General features: G+C 40.1%; 1 gene segment (V, D, J or C); it reads left to right on the top strand.

Annotated features, from left to right (window-relative positions):
* Positions 1–21,642, top strand: part of LOC142652545 (immunoglobulin kappa constant-like) — a gene marked incomplete at its 5' end in the record, with an annotated part of 36,289 nt that extends 14,647 nt beyond the window's left edge. Inside the window, 3 exon segments of the C gene segment in view lie at positions 17,156–17,470; positions 19,093–19,152; positions 21,394–21,642. Coding sequence covers positions 17,156–17,470; positions 19,093–19,152; positions 21,394–21,515 — 497 coding nt within the window.
* Between the last annotated feature and the right edge of the window lie 764 nt (positions 21,643–22,406).

Below are 22,406 nucleotides of genomic sequence, written 5' to 3'. Positions count from 1 at the left end.
ATTATAGGCCACAAGTATTTCATGTGGTTTTTTTTAACACACAAGACACCTACCAAACAGCTGTTTGTTTTTAATCCCTTCCCACCATTTCACGTACAGTTACGTGATGGGAGATGGTCTTTTCCCGCATCTCCACGTAACTGTACGTGAAACAGATGGAGCTGGCTCAGGAGCTGAGTCAGCGACATCACCGCCGGGTGACTGCTGTATGTTACAGCTGGCACCCTGAGGTATCGGCCTGGACCGGAGCTAGCCTCCGATCCGACCGATTAACCCCTCACATGCTGCGTTCAATAGAGATCGCAGCATGTGAGGAGTTTATAGCCACCAGCACCCCAGCATCGTGATCGCTGGGTTGCCGGTGGCTGCAAAGGCGATCGGAGGGCTAATACTTACCTCGCGGTCCACCAGTAACGGAATCCTCCTATGCCCCATCGGCGGCGGGGCCCAGGAGGCTTCCGGTACCATCGGCAAGATGGCGCCGGCTCAGAAGCTGAGCCGGCGTCATCAGCAGTGGGTGTCCGCTGTATGTTACAGCGGACACCCCGATCTATCGCCAAGAACCGGAGCTAGCTCCGATTCCTGGCATTAACCCCTTTGATGCAGCGATCCATTGTGATCGCTGCATCCTAGAGGTTTGTAGCAAATTGGCAGCCTTGCAATGCGATGGCAAGGCTGGACGACTGCTACTATGGCAACAGGAGCCCTAACAATGGCTTCCTATCTGCCATTAAGTAAGCCGATTAGGCCCCGCCCGGAGGCGGAGCCTGATCGGCTTGCTGTCAGTGAACAACTGACAGTTCTAATACATTGTACTACATAGGTAGTGCAATGTATTAGAACATCAAACAAACAGTGTGACCTTCAAGTCCCCTAGTGGGACTAAAGAAAAGTGTAAAAAAAAAAAAAAGTGTAAAAAAAGTAAAAATAAAAGTTGTAAAAAATACAATAAAAGTTTCAAATAATAACACAAAACACAATCACCCTTTTTCCCTTATCAAGTCATTTATTATTGAAAAAAATAATAAAGCCATACATATTTGGTATCACTGCGACCGTAACGACCTTAACTATAAAAATATTATGTTATTTATTCGGCACAGTGAACACCGTAAAAATAATAACTAAAAAATACTGACATAATCGCTATTTTTTGGTCACTTTGTCTTCCAAAAATTGAAATAAAAAGTGATCAAAAAGTCGCATGTACCTAAAAATGGTACCTATCAAAACTATAACTCGTCTCGCTAAAAACAAGCCCTCATACAGCTCCTTCGACGAAAAATGTAAAACCGTTATGGCTCTCACAACTTGGCAACAGAAAAAATCCATTCTCTTTACAAAAGTTATTTTATTGTGAAAAAAGTTGTAAAACATAAAAAAGTGCTATAAATTAGGTATTACCGGAATCGGACTGACCCGCAGAATAAAGCTAACATGTAATTTATAATGCGTGGTGAACGCTGTATAAAAAGAACTAAAAAAATATGCCAGAATTGCTGTTTTTTGGTCGCCTTGCCTCCCAAAAAAAAAAGGATAACAAGTGATCAAAAAGTCGCATGTATCCCAAAATGGTACCAATAAAAACTACAGCTCGTCCCACAAAAAAAACAGCAAAATCCATGCTCCAAAAGCCAAATGGCGCTACCTCCCTTCTGAACCCTACAGTGTGCCCAAACAGCAGTTTACTTCCACATATATGGCATCGCCATACCCCGGAGAACCCTTTTAACAATTTTTGGGGTGTGTGTCTCCAGTGGCACAACTGGGCGCCACATATTGGCATATCTATTGAAAAGCGATTTTCACTCTGCAACATCGAGTGCACACCAATTTCTGCCAATCACCTGTGGGGTTAATATGCTCACTACACCTTGAGGGGTGTAGTTTCCAAAATGGGGTCACTTCTGGGGGGTTTCCACTGTTTTGGTCCCACAGGGACTTTGCAAATGCGACATAGCGACCAGAAACCAATCCAGCAAAATCTGTACTTCAAAAGCCAAATGGTGCTCCTTCCCTTCTGAGCCCTACTCTGTGCGCAAACAGCAGTTTATGACCACATATGTGGTATTGCCGTACACAGGAGAAGTTGCTTTACAAGTGTTGGGGCGCTTTTTTTCATTTATTTGTTGAGAATATGAAACATTTTCAGCTAAAACTACATCTTATTGAAGAAAAAGTTTTTTTTTTATTTTCACTGCCCAATTCTAATAAAATCTATGAAACACCAGTGGGGTCAAAATGCTCACTACACCCCTAGATGAATTCCTCAAGGGGTGTAGTTTTGTGAATCGAGTCACTTTTGGGGAGTTTCCACTGTACTGGTACCTTAGGAGCTTTGCAAATGTGACATGGTGTCAAGAAACCAATCCAGCAAAATCTGTGCTCCAAAAGCCAAATGGCGCTCCTTCTCTTCTGATCCTTACCGTATGCCCAAACAGCAGTTTATGACCACAAATGCGGTATTGCCGTACTCCAGAGAAGTTGCTTTACAAATGTTGGAGTTCTTTTATTCCTTTATTTGTTGAGAAAATGAAAAATTTTGAACTAAAGCTACGTCTTATTGGAAAAAAAGGATTTTTTTTATCTTCACTGCCCAATTCTAATAACATCTATGAAACCCCTGTGGGTTCTAGATGGATTCCTCAAGGGGTGTAGTTTCCTAAATAGAGTCACTTTTTTGGTGTTTGCTGTATTGGTCCCTTAGGGGCTTTGCAAATGTGACGTGGTCTCCGCAAACCATTCCTGCTAAATTTGAGCTCCAAAAGCCAAATGGCGCTCTTTCCCTTCTAAGCTCCGCCGTGCATCCAAACAGCCGTTTATGACCACATGCGGGGTATTGTTTTACTCGGGAGAAATTGCTTTACAAAAGTAGTGGTGCATTTTCTCCTTTTAGTCCTTGTGGAAATTAGAAAAAATTAGCTAAACCTACATTTTCTTTGAAAGAATGTAGATTTTCATTTTCACTGCCTACTTCCAATAATTTCTGTAAAAAACCTGCTTGGTCAAAATACTCACTATACTCCTAGATAATTTCCTCAAGGGGTATAGTTTCCAAAATGGGGTCACTTTTGGGGGATTTCCACTGTTTTGGTGCCGCAAGAGCCTTTCAGACCCGACATGGAGCATAAAATATTTTCTAATAAAAAGGAGGCCCCAAAATCCTCTAGGTGCTCCTTTGCTTCTGAGGCCGGTGCTTCAGTCAATAAGTGCACTAGGGCCACAGGTATTTCTAAAAAGTGCAGAATCTGGGCAATAGATATTGAGTTGCATTTCTCTGGTAAAACTTTCTGTGTTACAAAAAAAATAGATGAAAAATGAATTTCTGCAAAAAAAAAAAGAAATTTGAAAATTTCAAATCTACTTTGCCTTAATTCCTGTGAAACATCTAAAGGGTTAAGAAACGTTCTAAATGCTGTTTTGAATACTTTGAGGGGTGAAGTTTTTAAAATGGGATGACTTATCGAGGGTTTCTAATATATAAGGCCCTAAAATCCACTTCACAACTGAACTGGCCCCTGTAAAAATAGCCTTTTGCCATTTTCTTGAAAATTTGAGAAATTGCTGCTAAAGTTCTAAGCCTTGTGATGTCATAGAAAAATAAAAGGATGTTCAAAAAACGATGCCAATCTAAAGAAGACATATGGGTGATGTTAATTAGCAACAATTTTGTGTGGTATTACTATCTATCTTACAAGCAGATACATATAAATTTAGAAAAATGCTAATTTTTGCAATTTTTCGCTAAATTTTGGTGTTTTTCACAATTAAATACTTAATGTATTGAGCAACTTTTGCCAGTAACATAAAGTCCAATGTGTCACGAGAAAACAATCTCAGAATCGCTTGGATAGGTAAAAGCATTCCGAAGTTATTACCACATAAAGTGAAACATGTCAGATTTGAAAAAATTGGCTGTGTCCTGAAGGCCAAAACAGGCTGTGTCTTGAAGGGATTAAGGGGGAACAGTGATCATATGAGCGTAGTACCTACTTCCAAACAGCCGGTTGGTGGGTGTCCCGTATGTCATACGCCAAAACAGTAGATGCTAGTGGCCTATATGGAGGAGAGTCCTTAAATGTTAGGAAATCCATTTGGCATAAAAGTTTTTGGAATTCAAGATCTTGCATGTGCACACTCACACCATTAGGGGCTTCCATTGGAGGTATATGTCGTAAACACCGATGTATACCTACGACAAAAGGCCCAAACGTATCCCACTGTATGGCATACAGTGGGATACGTTGCCGGGGGACCGTCCCTGTGAAAACGACTGAACTCATTGTGCATTTATGGACAGTGACTTCAGGAGATCCCTATCGCTGGATTCGGAGAACATAGCATCAGCTGATGCTCTACTCGGGAACTACAGCACCTTCTCTTGCCGTCACTGTCCATATATGAGTGAGACAGTGACTTCAGGTATTTTCAGGGGACCGTAGTCCCAGAGAGAGCTATGTAATAGCCCTCTGGCCAGGGACTACAACACCGTGGAAGCTCCTGACTTCACTATCCCTAGATGTGTACGTTTTTTATGTAGGAACCCACAGGATGGAATACCGTGGTTTACTACGCTACTCCATCATTCAAATATAAGGTATACCGACGTATTCCAGTCCGACGGAGGCCAAAAGGACACTGTTTCGGTCTCCGTCAGGATAATGGAGCCTATGGATGCGTTTATCTTGTACATCGGCAGATTTCCCGATGTAAAAGATAAACAAAGTGCTTTTCACGTGATGTGAATGGGGCCTCATGCGTATTCACAGCACACAGAGCACTGAAGCAATCACATTACTCCAAAGAAAAAATACAAACACACAATTAACTATCTAATCTTCTTTAAATCTTAAACTCAACAGTGTCATGAAACAAAATGAAAACAATATAATTGTACAAAATTATAAATCATAAAATTGAGAAGATGCTGGGTCGTGATGGGGTCGTGGAACAGCCTCGCCCTGCTGCATCTGCCGGTAATGCTGTGACGAAGGTCCTGGCATGCCATAGCCTGGACAATCTTGGCTCAATAACGGCATTGAGGTATCGTATGGCGGATGCTGCCTGGGTTGAGAAGTTGTTGCAGGTGCTGAAGGGACACAGCGGAAGTTGCTACCATCACAGCCCCGACGATGATATTCTATGGCTTGGTACAGGTCACGTGGGTCTGGGTGTGTGGCAAAAACCTCTACTACTACTATTAGTGCCGATTGGCACGTCATCTGCCTCTCCTTTGGCACTCTATTGAGAATATTTGCCATAGAGCGACAAAAGGTGCCCTCTTCAGTTTCTGTCGCTCTTTTTTCAAGGTGTTCAAGAACACGTAAATCGACCTCCTGCCTTGGCTCTCTACCTGTCGCACCTTGCTAGGCTGTCCAGCGGCGTTTGGCTCGGGGGAGAGTTTGGACTTCCGGTTCCGTAGCATACACAGGGTTGTCCACTTCTGCGTTTTCTACAGGCACAGGAGTGGAAGTAGACCTAGCAATCCCCAAACGTACAATATTATCCTCTTCTATTAAAGTCACTTCTGACTCTTCATCTGTCTCCAGATTATCCTTGCTTCTGTTGGTTTATATTCGTTAAAAAGGCTTGGTATGTACTGAGTTCAAGTTATGCTAACCTTGTATGGTTATGCATGGTCATTTGTTTTTGCAGTTCGATCAATGTTTATTTACATGGCAATGTAGGGGTTGTATTGTTCTTCCCACGCATTGCCGTGTAAATAAACATCGATCGAACTGCAAAAACAAATGACCATGCATAACCATACAAGGTTAGCATAACTTGAACCCAGTACATACCAAGCCTTTTTAACGTTTCATGTACTATGTGCGCTTTGTTGCTTTTTTCTCCTTTGTCTACCTACCTACCTACGCTCATTATATTAAACTCATTACGTATAGACCTATATGCGGAGATTCAATATCCTAAGCCTGCTCAGCCAATTTAGTTAGGCTGTGGACTGTGAGAAGGGTGGAGGAAAGTGAGGTGTGCACAATAAGCCGTGACAACTCTCCAGGCTGATGCACAGTTACAGTCCAAGGAGCAAGCTCAGTACATATATACAGCACCAGAACCAAGCTGAGTACATAAATACAGCACAAGAACCAACCCAAGTACATATAAACATCACCAGAACCAAGCTAAATGCATATATACTGCACCAGAACCAAGCTCTGTGCATATATACAGCACAATAACAAAGCTCAGTACATAAATACAGCACCAGAGCAAAACTCAGTACATAAATACAAAACCAGCACCAAGTTCAGTACATATATACAGCACCAGAACAAAGCTCAGTACATATAAACTTACCAGAACCAAGCTCAGAACATATATACTCACCAGAACCAATCTCAGTACATATATACAACTCCAGAACCAAGCTCAGTACATATATACTGCACCAGAACCAAGCTCAGGACATAAATACAGCACCAGAACGAAGCTCAGTACATAAATACAGCACCAGAACAAAACTCAATACATACATACAACACCAGAACCAAGTTCAGTACATATATACAGCAATAAGAACAAAGCTCAGTAAATATATACTCACCAGAACCAAGCTCAGTACATATATACAGCAATAAGAACAAAGCTCAGTACATATATACAGCAATAAGAACAAAGCTCAGTACATATATACTCACCAGAGCCAAGCTCAGTACATATAAACTTACCAGAACCAAGCTCAGTACATATATACTCACCAGAACCAATCTCAGTACATATATACAACTCCAGAACCAAGCTCAGTACATATATACTGCACCAGAACCAAGCTCAGGACATAAATACAGCACCAGAACGAAGCTCAGTACATAAATACAGCACCAGAACAAAACTCAATACATACATACAACACTAGAACCAAGTTCAGTACATATATACAGCAATAAGAACAAAGCTCAGTAAATATATACTCACCAGAACCAAGCTCAGTACATATATACAGCAATAAGAACAAAGCTCAGTACATATATACAGCAATAAGAACAAAGCTCAGTACATATATACTCACCAGAGCCAAGCTCAGTACATATAAACTTACCAGAACCAAGCTCAGTACATATATACTCACCAGAACCAATCTCAGTACATATATACAACTCCAGAACCAAGCTCAGTACATATATACTGCACCAGAACCAAGCTCAGGACATAAATACAGCACCAGAACGAAGCTCAGTACATAAATACAGCACCAGAACAAAACTCAATACATACATACAACACTAGAACCAAGTTCAGTACATATATACAGCAATAAGAACAAAGCTCAGTAAATATATACTCACCAGAACCAAGCTCAGTACATATATACAGCAATAAGAACAAAGCTCAGTACATATATACTCACCAGAACCAAGCTCAGTACATATATACAACTCCAGAACCAATCTCAGTACATATATACTACACCAGAACTAAACTCAATACATATACAGTGAAGGAAATAAGTATTTGATCCCTTGCTGATTTTGTAAGTTTGCCCACTGTCAAAGACATGAACAGTCTAGAATTTTTAGGCTAGGTTAATTTTACCAGTGAGAGATAGATTATATTTAAAAAAAAAACAGAAAATCCCATTGTCAAAATGATATATATTTATTTGCATTGTGCACAGAGAAATAAGTATTTGATCCCTTTGGCAAACAAGACTTAATACTTGGTGCCAAAACCCTTGTTGGCAAGCACAGCAGTCAGACGTTTTTTGTAGTTCATGATGAGGTTTGCACACATGTTAGATGGAATTTTGGCCCACTCCTCTTTGCAGATCATCTGTAAATCATTAAGATTTCGAAGCTGTCGCTTGGCAACTCGGATCTTCAGCTCCCTCCATAAGTTTTCGATGGGATTAAGGTCTGGAGATTGGCTAGGCCACTCCATGACCTTAATGTGCTTCTTTTTGAGCCACTCCTTTGTTGCCTTGGCTGTATGTTTCGGGTCATTGTCGTGCTGGAAGACCCAGCCACCAGCCATTTTTAATGTCCTGGTGGAGGGAAGGAGGTTGTCACACAGGATTTGACGGTACATGGTTCCATCCATTCTCCCATTGATGCGGTGAAGTAGTCCTGTGCCCTTAGCAGAGAAACACCCCCAAAACATAATGTTTCCACCTCCATGCTTGACAGTGGGGACGGTGTTCTTTGGGTCATAGGCAGCATTTCTCTTCCTCCAAAAACGGCGAGTTGAGTAAATGCCAAAGAGCTCAATTTTAGTCTCATCTGACCACAGCACCTTCTCCCAATCACTCTCAGAATCATCCAGATGTTCATTTGAAAACTTCAGACGGGCCTGTACATGTGCCTTCTTGAACAGGGGGACATTGCGGGTACTGCAGGATTTGAATCCATTACGGCGTAATGTGTTACCAATGGTTTTCTTGGTGACCGTGGTCCCAGCTGCCTTGAGATCATTAACAAGTTCCCCCCGTGTAGTTTTCGGCTGAGCTCTCACCTTCCTCAGGATCAAGGATACCCCACGAGGTGAGATTTTGCATGGAGCCCCAGATCGATGTCGATTGACAGTCATTTTGTATGTCTTCCATTTTCTTACTATTGCACCAACAGTTGTCTCCTTCTCACCCAGCATCTTGCTTATGGTTTTGTAGCCCATTCTAGCCTTGTGCAGGTCTATGATCTTGTCCCTGACATCCTTAGAAAGCTCTTTGGTCTTGCCCATGTTGTAGAGGTTAGAGTCAGACTGATTAATTGAGTCTGTGGACAGGAGTCTTTTATACAGGTGACCATTTAAGACAGCTGTCTTTAATGCAGGCACCAAGTTGATTTGGAGCGTGTAACTGGTCTGGAGGAGGCTGAACTCTTAATGGTTGGTAGGGGATCAAATACTTATTTCTCTGTGCACAATGCAAATAAATATATATAATTTTGACAATGTGATTTTCTGTTTTTTTTTTAAATATAATCTATCTCTCACTGGTAAAAGTAACCTAGCCTAAAAATTCTAGACTGTTCATGTCTTTGACAGTGGGCAAACTTACAAAATCAGCAAGAGATCAAATACTTATTTCCTTCACTGTATACAGCCCCAGAACCAAGCTCAGTACATATATACAATACTAGAGCCAAGTTCAGTACATAAATACAAAACTAGAACCAAGCTCATACATATATACAACACCAGAACCAAGCAATCGACATTGCCGATTAGAGTCCCTTCTTCTTTTTTTAAAGTTATTGATTCCATCCAAATAACATTTATTTGGGCTGGGCTGGGAAGAACGCAAGAATTAAATGGACATTGCTGTGTCAACTTAAAAAGTGTGGGGGCCTTGCTTTGCCGGATATTAAAACCTATTATCTGGCAACACATCTGACACGAGTTATTGATTGGTGCCAACATGGATCCCTTAAACCTTGGGTCCAGGTCGAACAATATTTTTCCCGTATTTCTCTGGCGGCATGTCCATGGCTGGAGCCTTCATATTTACTCCACTTACGGCTCCATCCTACTATAGGTGCGACACTGCAATGTTGTTCGAATGTAATGGTATGCAATTTTTTCTTACCATGTAACTCGGCACAATATCCTATTTTGAGTATGTAATGTCAGGATAGGGAGACGGCGTACAACTGGGGGACGGTCCCTACGCTCAATATGTGCACGACAGACAAACAAGACAAGGGAACACAAAAGCAAAGAAATGTGGGGCAGTTGCCCACGGCAACACCGTGAGCAACAGAGTAGTGGACGAGCCGAGTCAAACCAGGAGTGTACGTGGTAACAAATGCAGAGCAGGAGAATAGTCAGTCAAGCCAGGGTCAATATGAAGCAGAGGTCAATAGTAACAGCAGGAACAGCAGAGCCAGGAAACAGGAGAGTCACAGGCAAAGGACAAGCAGCAAATGGAGGTATAAGTGGACCAAGGGCGGGAGCTAGAACCATCTGGCCAGGCTGCGATAGGCTCTCCCACTCCTCAGCCTACCAGCCTGAGCCTGTAGCAGATCGAGTCACTCTAGCAGACCTAGGAACAGATGCAGGCTGATTAACCACGGGCGTCGACACAGAAGCTGTGTCAGGCAAATCCTTCACAGAGTAACCCTCGTTTCCCTAAGGTAAAAGATTCCCTGATCTATTGTAACAAGGCGTCCTCTGGTAAATACCTTTCATGCCTCAATGGGAAGTGGACCTTAAAATTTCTCTTACTGCCGATCAGAGACAGAAGTTTTTACTTTGATCCATAAATCCTCTGTTAGCTCTCGCTTCCAGCAAGCTAGTTATAAATTACTCTCCAGATGGTATAGAGTCCCATCACCTTTAAAACCTTTTTTTCCATCTGCGGACCTGAAATGTTGGAGATGCAAAAGCGAAATTGGTACACTCCTTCATATTTTTTGGTCATGTCACTTGTTGCTTCCCTTCTGGGAAGGAATAAGAATAATTATTAGTAAGATCCTCGGACTGGAATTCTTTTTAAACCCCGAATGGTTCCTCCTCTGTCATGGTGAGACTCCCCTTATTTCTTTCAAGCGATCATTGTTATGCTTCTTAATTATGGCTGCGAGAATGTGTATTCCATCAATGCGGAAGAAAACAGAAGCTCCTTCACTTTTCCTTTGGGTTCCAATGTTAATGATATTATGCAGATGTGACCTTAATCTCTTGTTCGAACGATACATATGACAGATTTTACAGAACATGGTATCCCCAGACAGAATTTCAGAAACTGGACAATTATCGTAGCCTCTTGAGAGGCCCGTGACAGGGCTGGTAGGGCTAATAATATCAGAAATTGTGTTTTTTTGTTGTTTGGGTCCAGGGAGACCGGGGAGGAGATGAGGGGAGGGTTTGAGTGGGAGAGGGGAGGGATAGATGGGAAATTTAGCAACAGCCTTTTTCCTTTTTTTCCTTTTTTTCCTTATTTTTGCAAGAAAAGCACAGTTTTTTTTCAATGAAGATAACATTAAATTAGTCAGAAATACATTCCATACATTGTTAATGTGCTAAATGACTATTCTAGCTGCAAACGTCTGGTTTTTAATGCAATATCTACATAGGTGTAGAGAGGCCCATTTCCAGCAACCATCACTCCAGTGTTCTAATGGTACATTGTGTTTGCTAACTGTGTTAGAAGGCTATAGGATGATTAGAAAACACTTGAAAACCCTTGTGCAATTATGTTAGCACCGCTGTAAACAGTTTTGCTGTTTAGAGGCGCTATAAAACTGACCTTCCTTTGAGCTAGTTGAGAATCTGCAGCATTACATTTGTGGGTTCGATTAAACTCCCAAAATGGCTAGAAAAAGAGAGCTTTCATGTGAAACTCGACAGTCTATTCTTGTTCTTAGAAATGAAGGCTATTCCATGCGAGAAATTGCCAAGAAACTGAAGATTTCCTACAACGGTGTGTACTACTCCCTTCAGAGGACAGCACAAACAGGCTCTAACCAGAGTAGAAAGAGAACTGGGAGGCCCCGCTGCACAACTGAGCAACAAGACAAGTACATTAGAGTCTCTAGTTTGAGAAATAGACGCCTCACAGGTCCTCAACTGGCAGCTTCATTAAATAGTAGCCGCAAAACGCCAGTGTCAACGTCTACAGTGAAGAGGCGACTCCGGGATGCTGGCCTTCAGGGCAGAGTGGCAAAGAAAAAGCCATATCTGAGACTGGCTAATAAAAGAAAAAGATTAATATGGGCAAAAGCACACAGACATTGGACAGAGGAAGATTGGAAAAAAGTGTTATGAACAGACGAATCGAAGTTTGAGGTGTTTGGATCACACAGAAGAACATTTGTGAGACGCAGAACAACTGAAAAGATGCTGGAAGAGTGCCTGACACCATCTGTCAAGCATGGTGGAGGTAATGTGATGGTCTGGGGTTGCTTTGGTGCTGGTAAAGTGAGAGATTTGTACAAGGTAAAAAGGGATTTTGAATAAGGAAGGCTATCAGTCCATTTTGCAACGCCATGCCATACCCTGTGGACTGCGCTTGATTGGAGCCAATTTCATCCTACAACAGGACAATGACCCAAAGCACACCTCCAAATTATGCAAGAACTATTTAGGGAAGAAGCAGGCAGCTGGTATTCTATCTGTAATGGAGTGGCCAGCGCAGTCACCAGATCTCAACCCCATAGAGCTGTTGTGGGAGCAGCTTGACTGTATGGTACGCAAGAAGTGCCCATCAAGCCAATCCAACTTGTGGGAGGGGCTTCTGGAAGCATGGGGTGAAATTTCAGCAAATTAACAGCTAGAATGCCAAAGGTCTGCAATGCTGCAAAATGCTGCAAATGGAGCATTCTTTGACAAAAGCAAAGTTTGAAGGAGAAAATTATTATTTGAAATAAAAATCATTATTTCTAACCTTGTCAATGTCTTGACCATATTTTCTAGTCATTTTGCAACTCATTTGATAAATATAAGTGTGAGTCTTCATGGAAAACACAAAATTGTCTGGGTGACCCCAAACTTTTGAACGGTAGTGTAACACTATCTGGCCAATATATGACACATTTTACATGGCCACCATATGACACTGTTTATATGGGTGCTGCATGTACTATTTACTTTGGCACTGTATGCATGTGTATTGAAGGGTTAGTTCGGCTTAAGTAAAACCCCCAACTGCCCCATAGGTATGTCTTGCATACCTCCTTCACGCCGACTGAGAGGTGAACACTTCATATATATAATAAATGAAAGAATAATGAAAAAAAAAAAAGCTAATACTATATCAGGTTCTAATTGTATGCCTTCCAACTTACATAAATCAACGGAATTGTCCCTAGTATAGGAAGGCAAGGATTCTACCAAGGGATGGAGATAAAAACCACCAACACATTACCACCTTTGTCGACAGGATTAAACTTTACTTTCCTCATTGATTTGAGCTCCTGATGTTTTGTTAGGTTCTCATGTCTTAATTTGATAGGGATTTTCTTTCTCAGTCACCAGTTTTACGAACAATTCCACACTTCGGCATAAAGCAAAAGGGAGACATTTTTGGGTCCAGGCAAAATGTTCCATGAAGCAATTAGACTTGTAATGCAAGTTTCCTGCAGAGCTGGTACCCTGGAAAAACTGTGAAGGGGCCCCTTTATTCTCAGGATAAGTCGGGGGCCCACAGGGCGGACCCCTTCCCATCGGAAAGTGATAGAATATCTCAGTGATATGCCATCACTTTCTATGATAGCAATACCAATTAAACATCTATTTATATGCTAACAGCTGCAGATCCTATATTGTTGGCTAAGAACTTTTAATACGTTTAAATTAAACTTAACCTCAGCATTATGCTTGACATAATCGAAGATGCATGGAAAAAAGGCTCCTGATTTGCTGATTCTGTTCGCAATTCGGTGGTAATTTGGCTTACCCTTTGAACCTTGCCAATTGCGCTTATCTCTTTTCATTATTAACCTTATTTCAGTATCAGAGCAGCTGCATCACCTCAAGGGAAAGCTGCCAATTTTGCAATAAGCCACACTTAACTTAAATGTTTGAAGACTCATTTAAATCCCCTATATATATTTGTGTAAGGGTAAACTGCACAGTGACTATTTTAAAGTATTTGGCACTGGAACCAAGCTCGTGATAACAAGTAAGTGCTCATTTCAAATCCAAACTCAATATTACACATAGAACATTTTTTGCTTGCTTACATCTAATTTACAAGAAATAATTACATATATGACACGTGTCACCTTATTTTTACTATACTGTATATTCTAATATACATAATAATGGATTTTAAGCGTCCATATACATAGCAGGTAATACTGTATGTCGGTTTTTTTTCCACGAACAATGCAATGTCTGTAAAAAAAATTTAGGATGCATTTTTGCCTGATATTTATTGTTAAAAAATCTGACAAAGGATCCGATTTCTTTTAATGAGGCAAAAACTAATGCCAGAGTGAATCTGTGTTTATCAGATCTGTCATGATCATCTAAGGCTTAATTCACATCTTCGGTAGGGCTCCGTTACACCGTTCTTTCTGAACTTTCCGTCGGAACGGAGCCCTGACAGACACAAACGGAAACCATGGGTTTCCGTTTCCATCACCATTGATTTCAATGGTGACGGATCCAGTGCCAATGGTTTCCGTTTGTCTCCGTTGTGCAAGGATTCCATTGTTTTGACGGAATCAATAGCGTAGTCAAAACCCATGGTTTCCGTTTGTGTCAGTCATGGCCCGGTACCGACAGAAAGCTCCGACGGAACGGGACCCTGGCGCAGATGTGAACGAGGCCTTACTCATACTTGAGATTAATGAGTGATACATTGTTTATCATTAGTTTTTCAATCAGTTTAGATCAGTTGTAGAGCATACAGATCAGTTGCAAACATGCTGCAAAACAAAACTGTGTATCCTCACATTAATGCCAAAGTACATCATTTTGTATCAGTTTTCATCAGTTCCATCATGATATATATATTTTTATTATTGATTTCAATAGGATATGAATTTAAAAAAATGATGGTTACTGATTTGAGAATTTGACATTTTCCAATATGGTAATTTGATGTTGTTATTATTATACTTGGCAATACAGTATCAGTTGTATTCTTTATTATTCTACTCCTGCAGGTTAAATGGACACAACATACATTATTTAAAATAAAAATAATAAATGGTGGGATAGAGGGCTCAGATTAGTTAGGATCTATTTTTTTTAGATTTAAAAAATACAAAAAATTAAAAAAACACAAAATAATTCTGTCCACACTGTAATCCTTGTTTTATTTTTTTACATTAGTTGTTTACATAAAGGGTAACCAAACTTTCAGAAAACGTCTGACATGTCATAGTGACATGTTAGAAGTTTTGATTGGTGGGGGTCCGAGCACTGAGACCCCCACCGATCGCTAAAATGAAGCAGTAGAAGCGCTCGGGTGAGCTCTGAGCCGCTCTGTTTCTGATCCGCAAAGCCGATGTAACGGTGTATGGGCCCATAGACTTCCTATTGAGTCCGTACACTGTTACATCGGCTTTCTGAAAAAAAACGATCAGAAACCAAGCGGCTCAGCGCTCACCCGAGTGCTTCTGCGGCTTCGTTTTAATGATCGGTGGGGTTCTCAGTGATTGGACCCCAACCGATCAAAACTTCTGATATGTCCTTATGACATGTCAGAAGTTTTCTGAAAGTTTAGTAACCTTTTAAAGAAAAACAAATTCATCGATTGATCCCACTCCTCTCTATGGAATGCAAAGTGAATTTGTCACCAGCACAAATTATTTTTAATTTGCTCTGCTACTGCTGATTACTGTTCCAAACTCCCATTTGAGCCAAGGCTATGTGTGATATGCAAAACAAGATAAGTAACTAGAATGTGTCAATTGGATTCCTTCCTTTTTCTACAAAAAACATAAAGGGAACTACTGGTGCAAACTTAGTCTAAGTGGTTTTGGATACTTCTTAGGCTCTGTTCACAGTACAATTGTGCATTATGCTCCCCGTTTAGGGCGGGTTCACACATGGCGGAATTGCACTTAAATTCCGCTGCGGACACTCCGCAGCGTTAATCCGCAGCGGAGCCGTTTCTACATTGACTTTCACTTTAATTTAGCAGTGTTCGTTTACACGATGCGTACAATTCCGCTGCGGAGCATAGGCTGCGGAGCGGAATTTGGTGTCCGCAGCATGCTCTGTCTGTTGCGGAGCAGTGGCGGACTCATGGCGGAATTTCTCCATTGACTTCAATGGAGATTCAAAGTTCCGCAATGAAGTCCGCAGCTGTCATGCACATGTCATGTGTGCTGCGGATGCGTCTTGCTTTTTTTACTTGACATTTCTTCATTCTGGCTGGACCTATGTATTTCTAGGTCTACAGCCAGACTGAGGAAGTCAATGGGGCTCCCGTAATGACGGGAGCGTTGCTAGGAGACGTCAGTAAATAGTCACTGTCCAGGGTGCTGAAAGAGTTAAGCGATCGGCAGTAACTGTTTCTGCACCCGGGACAGTGACTACCGATCCCAATATACATGTATCTGTAAAAAAAAATGAAGTTCGTACTTACCGAGAACTCCCTGTTTCTGTCTCCAGTCCGGCCTCCCAGGATGACGTTTCAGTGTAAGTGACGGCTGCAGCCAATCACAGGCCAAGCACAGGCTGCAGCGGTCACATGGACTGGCGCGTCATCCAGGGAGGTCGGGCTGGATGCCGAAGGAGGGACGCGTCATAAAGACAACGGGCGGTAAGTATGAATTTCTTTTACTTTCACTAGGGAAAGTGCTGTCCCTTCTCTCTATCCTGCACTGAATAGGGAGAAGAGAAGCACTTTTCCTGCAGTCCGCAGCGGCCAGTCCGCATCAATTTTCTGCACATTTTGTGCAGATCCGCAGCCGTAATCCGCAACCCGGATTAGGTGCGGCATTGATGCGGACAGTTGCGGAGGAATTCCGCCATGTGTGGTCATGCCCTAAGTGTGCCCATAGGCTTCTGTTAGTTAGATGTATGCCAAAAGAGTGTCTTTTTGACATATGTTTGGCCAGTATACATCACTAGTCCACTACACTTTCAATACAACTGTATGTAAATGAATATGTACCGTATACTGCTCAGTATACTTTTTTCAATGAGAATCAATAGCAAATGAATGCAACTGTATAAGCATTTTGAGGCACACTTAAAACGTAAACTTTTTGCAGCACGTAATCTGCAAATGCAGTGTGAACTGAGCCTTACTTATATAAATTCTAAGATATTTGAAATAGTTTAGTGATCTATAACTTCTAAGCAGGTATGTACATGTATTGTATAAGTTTCAAACATTTTTAAATTTTTGAAGCCCCGGATAAACAAAAGAAAACTTTTTTGAGGGACATCTTTCAAAAATGTACAATGTATAAAAAAAAAGTTTATCTTGTAACTTAAAGTAACACAGACATTTCCCTAAAATTGCTATATATTGATTTCAATTTATAATATTGTTATAAACAAGCATTTGATTGAAGATTTTCCTATATGAAAAAGATTTAAATATCAATGTACTTTTTAAGTGGTGTAAATTAACATTTCTCTCAATTTCCATTTTTATTGATTTTGCAATATAATTTCATTATTAAGCTCTTATTTTAATTTTTATTCCACTCACAAATGACATATATATATATATACAATGAATAAATTTTTTTTTTTTTTACATAAGAACATATACGCTCTACTTTTTTTTCAGATCAGGATGCAAGAAAACCAGACGTGAGTATCTTAGGTTCATCTAATAAAGATCTGAAGGCAAATAAATTAGCAATTTTACTGTGCAGTCTACAGAATTTCTTCCCTGATGCGATTAAAGTGGTGTGGACTGTAGCAGGAAGCAACGAGGAGCTGGAATCAGAGCAAGGAGAAATTATACACAATGTATCCAGTAACTTGTACTCATTGTACAGCTGGATTACAAGAAAAAAATCTGATCTAGGCAAAATATATAAATGCATGTACAAACACGAGGGAAATGAGAAACCATGGGAAGAAACGGAGTATGATACAGGTAAATTGTACTTTTTACAAACTATTATTTCTAACCATACTGTAACTTAGCAGTAACATACTGCAAGATAGTAAGATTTGACATCTTAACAGTCCATAGCCAGTCCATAATGTGTTCTAACGGTATATTCACATGTGACAGATTTGTTGCAGAAATGACTGCGACTGAAAATCGGAATGTGGCTTGCATAAAACCATGTACAAGCTGAAGAAACAACCCAGAAATTTCTGCAACAAATCTGATGCGTGTGAATACATACTAAGGCCTTATTCACATGGCTGTGTTCGGTTCTTGATATACGGACCATATGTATTTCCCAAACGGACCACAGTTCAGGGAGCTGGGCTCCTAGTATCATAGTTATCTATGATGCTAGGAGTCCCTACCTCCCTGTGGGAGGTAGGGACTCCTACCTTAGTAGTCAGAGCAACGTTTTTCTATTACAGAGCTCCATGTCCCTTTCATAGACAAAAAGTTAAACAATAAAATCCTAGTTGCCTGGAGTCACCACTTATGGGTACTTAGAAGCATACTGCATACTGCATAGATTTACACTGTCAGTGTTCAGCGGGTGATTCAAAATTTCATATCATAAAATGTTGAATAGATGTGACATAACCTTTATTCATAATTTACTTTACTAGAGATTTATATCCATTCTAAATGGAAATGTTATGATCCTTAAAATGGTATATGATTATCTTTTGACATAGAGACATATAAGAAGAAATCATTGGTGGAGCTTCATGCACTGCGACCCCCACTAATCATCAGAATCAAGGGGCTTATTTGGAAAATTAAAAAAACAATGTGGCAGTTTATGCAATTTTTTTAAGAGCAAGGCCAGATGTGGCGGAGGTTTTCCGCTGCAAATGTTGGTGCAGATTTGGGGCAATTACGCAACGAATCTGCACCAACATTTGCATATTTGACATGTAATTCAGATGTTGCAGAAAACACAGCGGGCTTGCCACAGATTTCAGTTTTTGCATTGCAAAGGCTGAAATCCGCAGTGAAATACCACTTCTTCTCCGCAACAGACAGTGCATGCTGCGGAGGGAAAATTCCCTATGGTCCGCAGCGGAGTTTTCCGCAACGTCTGAACTAACTTGCCTAAAAATTTATTGAAACAACTGTAAAAAACGGTCGCTGGAGAATTCCACTGCGGACTGTCCGCAGCGGAATTCCACAGCAATTCCGCCACGTCTGGCCGTGCCCTAACAGGGGTTAAAAAGCACCCACAAAACAAAAACACAAAATAACTGTCCACTTTGGCATTCCTGTTTTAATTTTCTATAGCTTTAATTCTGTTTATTTTTCTAAGAGTACCTTAAATCTGAATTGCATAAACAGATATTTGTTGTCATGAGCACATAGGTGAGGGAAAGATCCCAATACAGAGCATAACAGCTTGGGAATTTTAGACTATAGTTTAAAGTCTGCGTCCCACTTTCAGACTACAAATTGGCCGTCTGTAGTTTGCTAAGTACATTTTTGGGAACACCAGGGAATCCTGAATTCATATCAGGGATTCTGCAAAGTTCTATTTAACCTTGAATATCTTGTATTAGGTCAATTATCTTTTTTATTTCTCTATTATTTTATGCAATTGTATTTTACAGGACATTTAAATGACACAGATCTTAAACGCACAGCTATCAATAATTGCACTTATACTTCAGGTAACTATTTTTTTCATAACTACAAGCTACATGCATCTAAAATATTTAGCAATATTATGATTGAATGGTTTCTTCTGTTTTTAGAAACATATTTCAATACATCAGACAGAAAAATCAAACTCGGTTAAAGGTATTGGTTTATTTGGGCATATATATGTCCTAGAGATGGGACCCCTATTTGGAACCTGCTCTATGAGCCTGAACAGAGAGCCAAGTCGGCTCCCACTCTTGCAGACTCGGCCCGCTACATTTGTAGTATAGTTTGCTGCAATTTTCCCCAGCAAGAACATCTGATTATCATGGATTTCAGGAGCTGAGCTTGCAATGAATAGCTGATTGCTGGGCTGCTTCATTACTAATAACAGTTTTCACGGTGAGACAATCCTTTAAAGACTTCATCCAGGGCAATAGTCTGGCATTTCTTAATCCAGAATTGCAGCAAAAGCTGTATGTAGATTATTCTTTTTTTAGTGCAATTATAATGTGTTCTTCTTCATAGAAAAAAATTGAGAATAGGTTCCTAGAGCTGTTCCCTATTGAAATTAAAGGGGTAGTCCAGGATTAGAAAAACATGTCTGTTTTCTTCCAAAAACAGCACCACCACCACATAGGTTGCATGTGCTTTTCATTGTGAAGTGAATGAGGCTGAGCTACAATACCGCACGCAACACGTAGACAGGTTTGGCACTCACTGTTTTTTTTAGAAGAAGGCAGATATGTATTTCAAATCCTGGATAACATTTTTAATGTATGGTACAATATGGAAAAAACACTCTTGAGCTTTTATCCTATCGCAGTGTTTCACCATTGAAATTAAAATAAAACCACCACAAATCCAATCAGAAACATGTAAGGTTTTGTAAAAATACAGCATGGTCTTAAAACCACTTAAAATTTCCCATTTTCTAACATTTTACCGCAGCAGCCATAACTGTCATTAGTTACATTTATTACACACTGGTCATTTCATTATAGTAGAAGCTAAAAGGCTGTGTCCACCTTTGCAACAAATTTATGTCTACTGCTCCAGTACACCTTAATTCAAATTTTTTTTTGTGCACTTGCAAAGTTCTGTCAGAGACTGAAGAATAAGGCTGTTTGTATAATGTAAACATATACGGTAAGCTATGAGGACACTGACACCTTTATATCTGGGTATTGGATTTTTTTTGTTGTTTTTTTGGTGTTCCAAAAAAGGGTAGCCTGCTATGATTTATTTTTACGACAAAAGACAATGGGAAGAGTTATCCAACTTTATAGCATGCATACATATTTTAATACAGTTGGATATATTTCTGGCAGGATAAAAGAAAAAAAGATGTATACCTCGACTGTATTCATAAGACGTGGTGTTCATTAAGACCCTTTTACAGGGGCCTATGTTCGGGTAAACGAGCGTTTTACCGCGTGTAAACAAGGGAATGATTGTATACTTTAGGCAGCAGAAAATATCATTGTCGGCAGCACATCTACTTGTGTAAACAGGGAGATGTGCTGCCAACATGATGGTAATGCATGAGGATGAGCGATCATCCCCATACATTACTGATCATAGATCCTTGTGAAAGGAGTCAAGTGAATGCTGATCAACAAGCTGTCTTGTTGATCGACGCTCGTTGTTATGGCCAAAATTGGCCAATGTAAATGGACCCTAAGATTTGCCTTCTTCTTTGTTTAACCATGAGATAAGAAATCAGAGATATTTGGCAGTTGTTGCTTATCCCCTCTCCCTAGGGTAGTGGTCCTCAATCAGTGCCTCTCGGCCCCCAGCTGTGTGGCTTGTGATAGGTGCTCTAAGTTATGACCATATGCATTGGCTGTAATAAGATGTCCACATTAACAACACTGAGGCTTGAAGCTCCCTGGACTTGCAGACACGATGAGTCACAAACTTCACAATAATAATATTTATCTCTATATGTATGCAATTTTTTGTTTTTCCTTTTTCCGCAAGTTTAATATGTCCCTCATTTCTAAATGGAATGTGGCTTCCGACTATCACCATCACTAAATGTGGCTCACAAGCTCCAAAAGCTTGGAAACCTCTGCCCTATGGAAACACACATGATTGCTCAACCACCAGGTTTACTCTAGTTAGGAAAGTCTTGCTACTGGGACTGTCTAGAAGGAAGCCACTGGGCAATTGCCCTTTTTCCTTTTTATAATCCGTCTCTTCATTTTAACATTGCCATATAAAACATTTTATACTAAAAGATGTGTTTGCTATCTTTAAACTTGCAGATGACACCGGAGGAGCACCTATAATCCTTCGAACAGCACAGCTGATCTACGCTCTATTACTCTTAAAAGGCTTCATGTATTGTCCACTTCTGCTCTTCTTTAAGTACAAAGCCCCCGAATAAATGTTTTCTACCGAAATCAAATACATAATATGCATTAAAAAGAGCTTGCTGGTTAAAAACGCATGCTTCCCAATTATACAGTAGTATTATACTTCCATATAGCTAGGCGCTAATCAAAAGATTACTAAATATACAAACAATTGAAAAAATAATCTTTAATAAAAATATTATGCAATAAAATCATATTTGTAATCAGTGTATTTGTGAAACAAAACATTTGCGGCTACATTAAATGCTATGTACACCTTCTAAAGATATATTTTTTATTTGTTTTTTAATAGAAAGGTCAATCAATCCGTTTTGTGCAAAAAATTATTTTAACTTTTTGAGATACAGCTGCTCTGTATTCTGTATACAAAGCAGCTGTAATGTGCGCTAAGACCTGAATCCGTCAGGTCCACGCTGCAATATTGCTAATCCAATTTTTAATGATTTTTTTTTTATATTTTCCTCTCTATTATGCAAAATTTGTTTTAATATCAACCTACAGTAGGTCAACAATGAGCCCTTGTTTTTGTTTCCCAAGATGTAGCTTTTTTTTGTGCATAATGGTGTGTATACAAGTTAAGGTAATATTTTATTAAAGGCTATGTAAATGTTCAAAAGTGTTTTTTTTTTTTGTTTTTTTAAAAATAAAAATGTGTATTTGTGTGTGTTAATAAACTTTATATATACATTTTATAAAAAATTATACAGAGTAGCTGTATCTAGCGCTATTTACTGAATCTGTCAGTCCCGCAGACCTGACAGGTCCAGTGACAGCGGTTCCTGCATGTCTCTGACATGCAGGATCCACTTGTAATCGATCACATCTAAGTTATGAACTTAGATATGATCGGTAACAGCTAAATCTTTTGTGTCAGAGACATGCAGGACCCGCTGTCAAAAAAC

This window comes from Rhinoderma darwinii, chromosome 5 (genome assembly GCF_050947455.1).
Source record: "Rhinoderma darwinii isolate aRhiDar2 chromosome 5, aRhiDar2.hap1, whole genome shotgun sequence".
NCBI lineage: Eukaryota > Metazoa > Chordata > Amphibia > Anura > Rhinodermatidae > Rhinoderma > Rhinoderma darwinii.
Note: the sequence above shows the minus strand (reverse complement) of the source record. Positions and strands in the feature narration are given on the sequence as shown.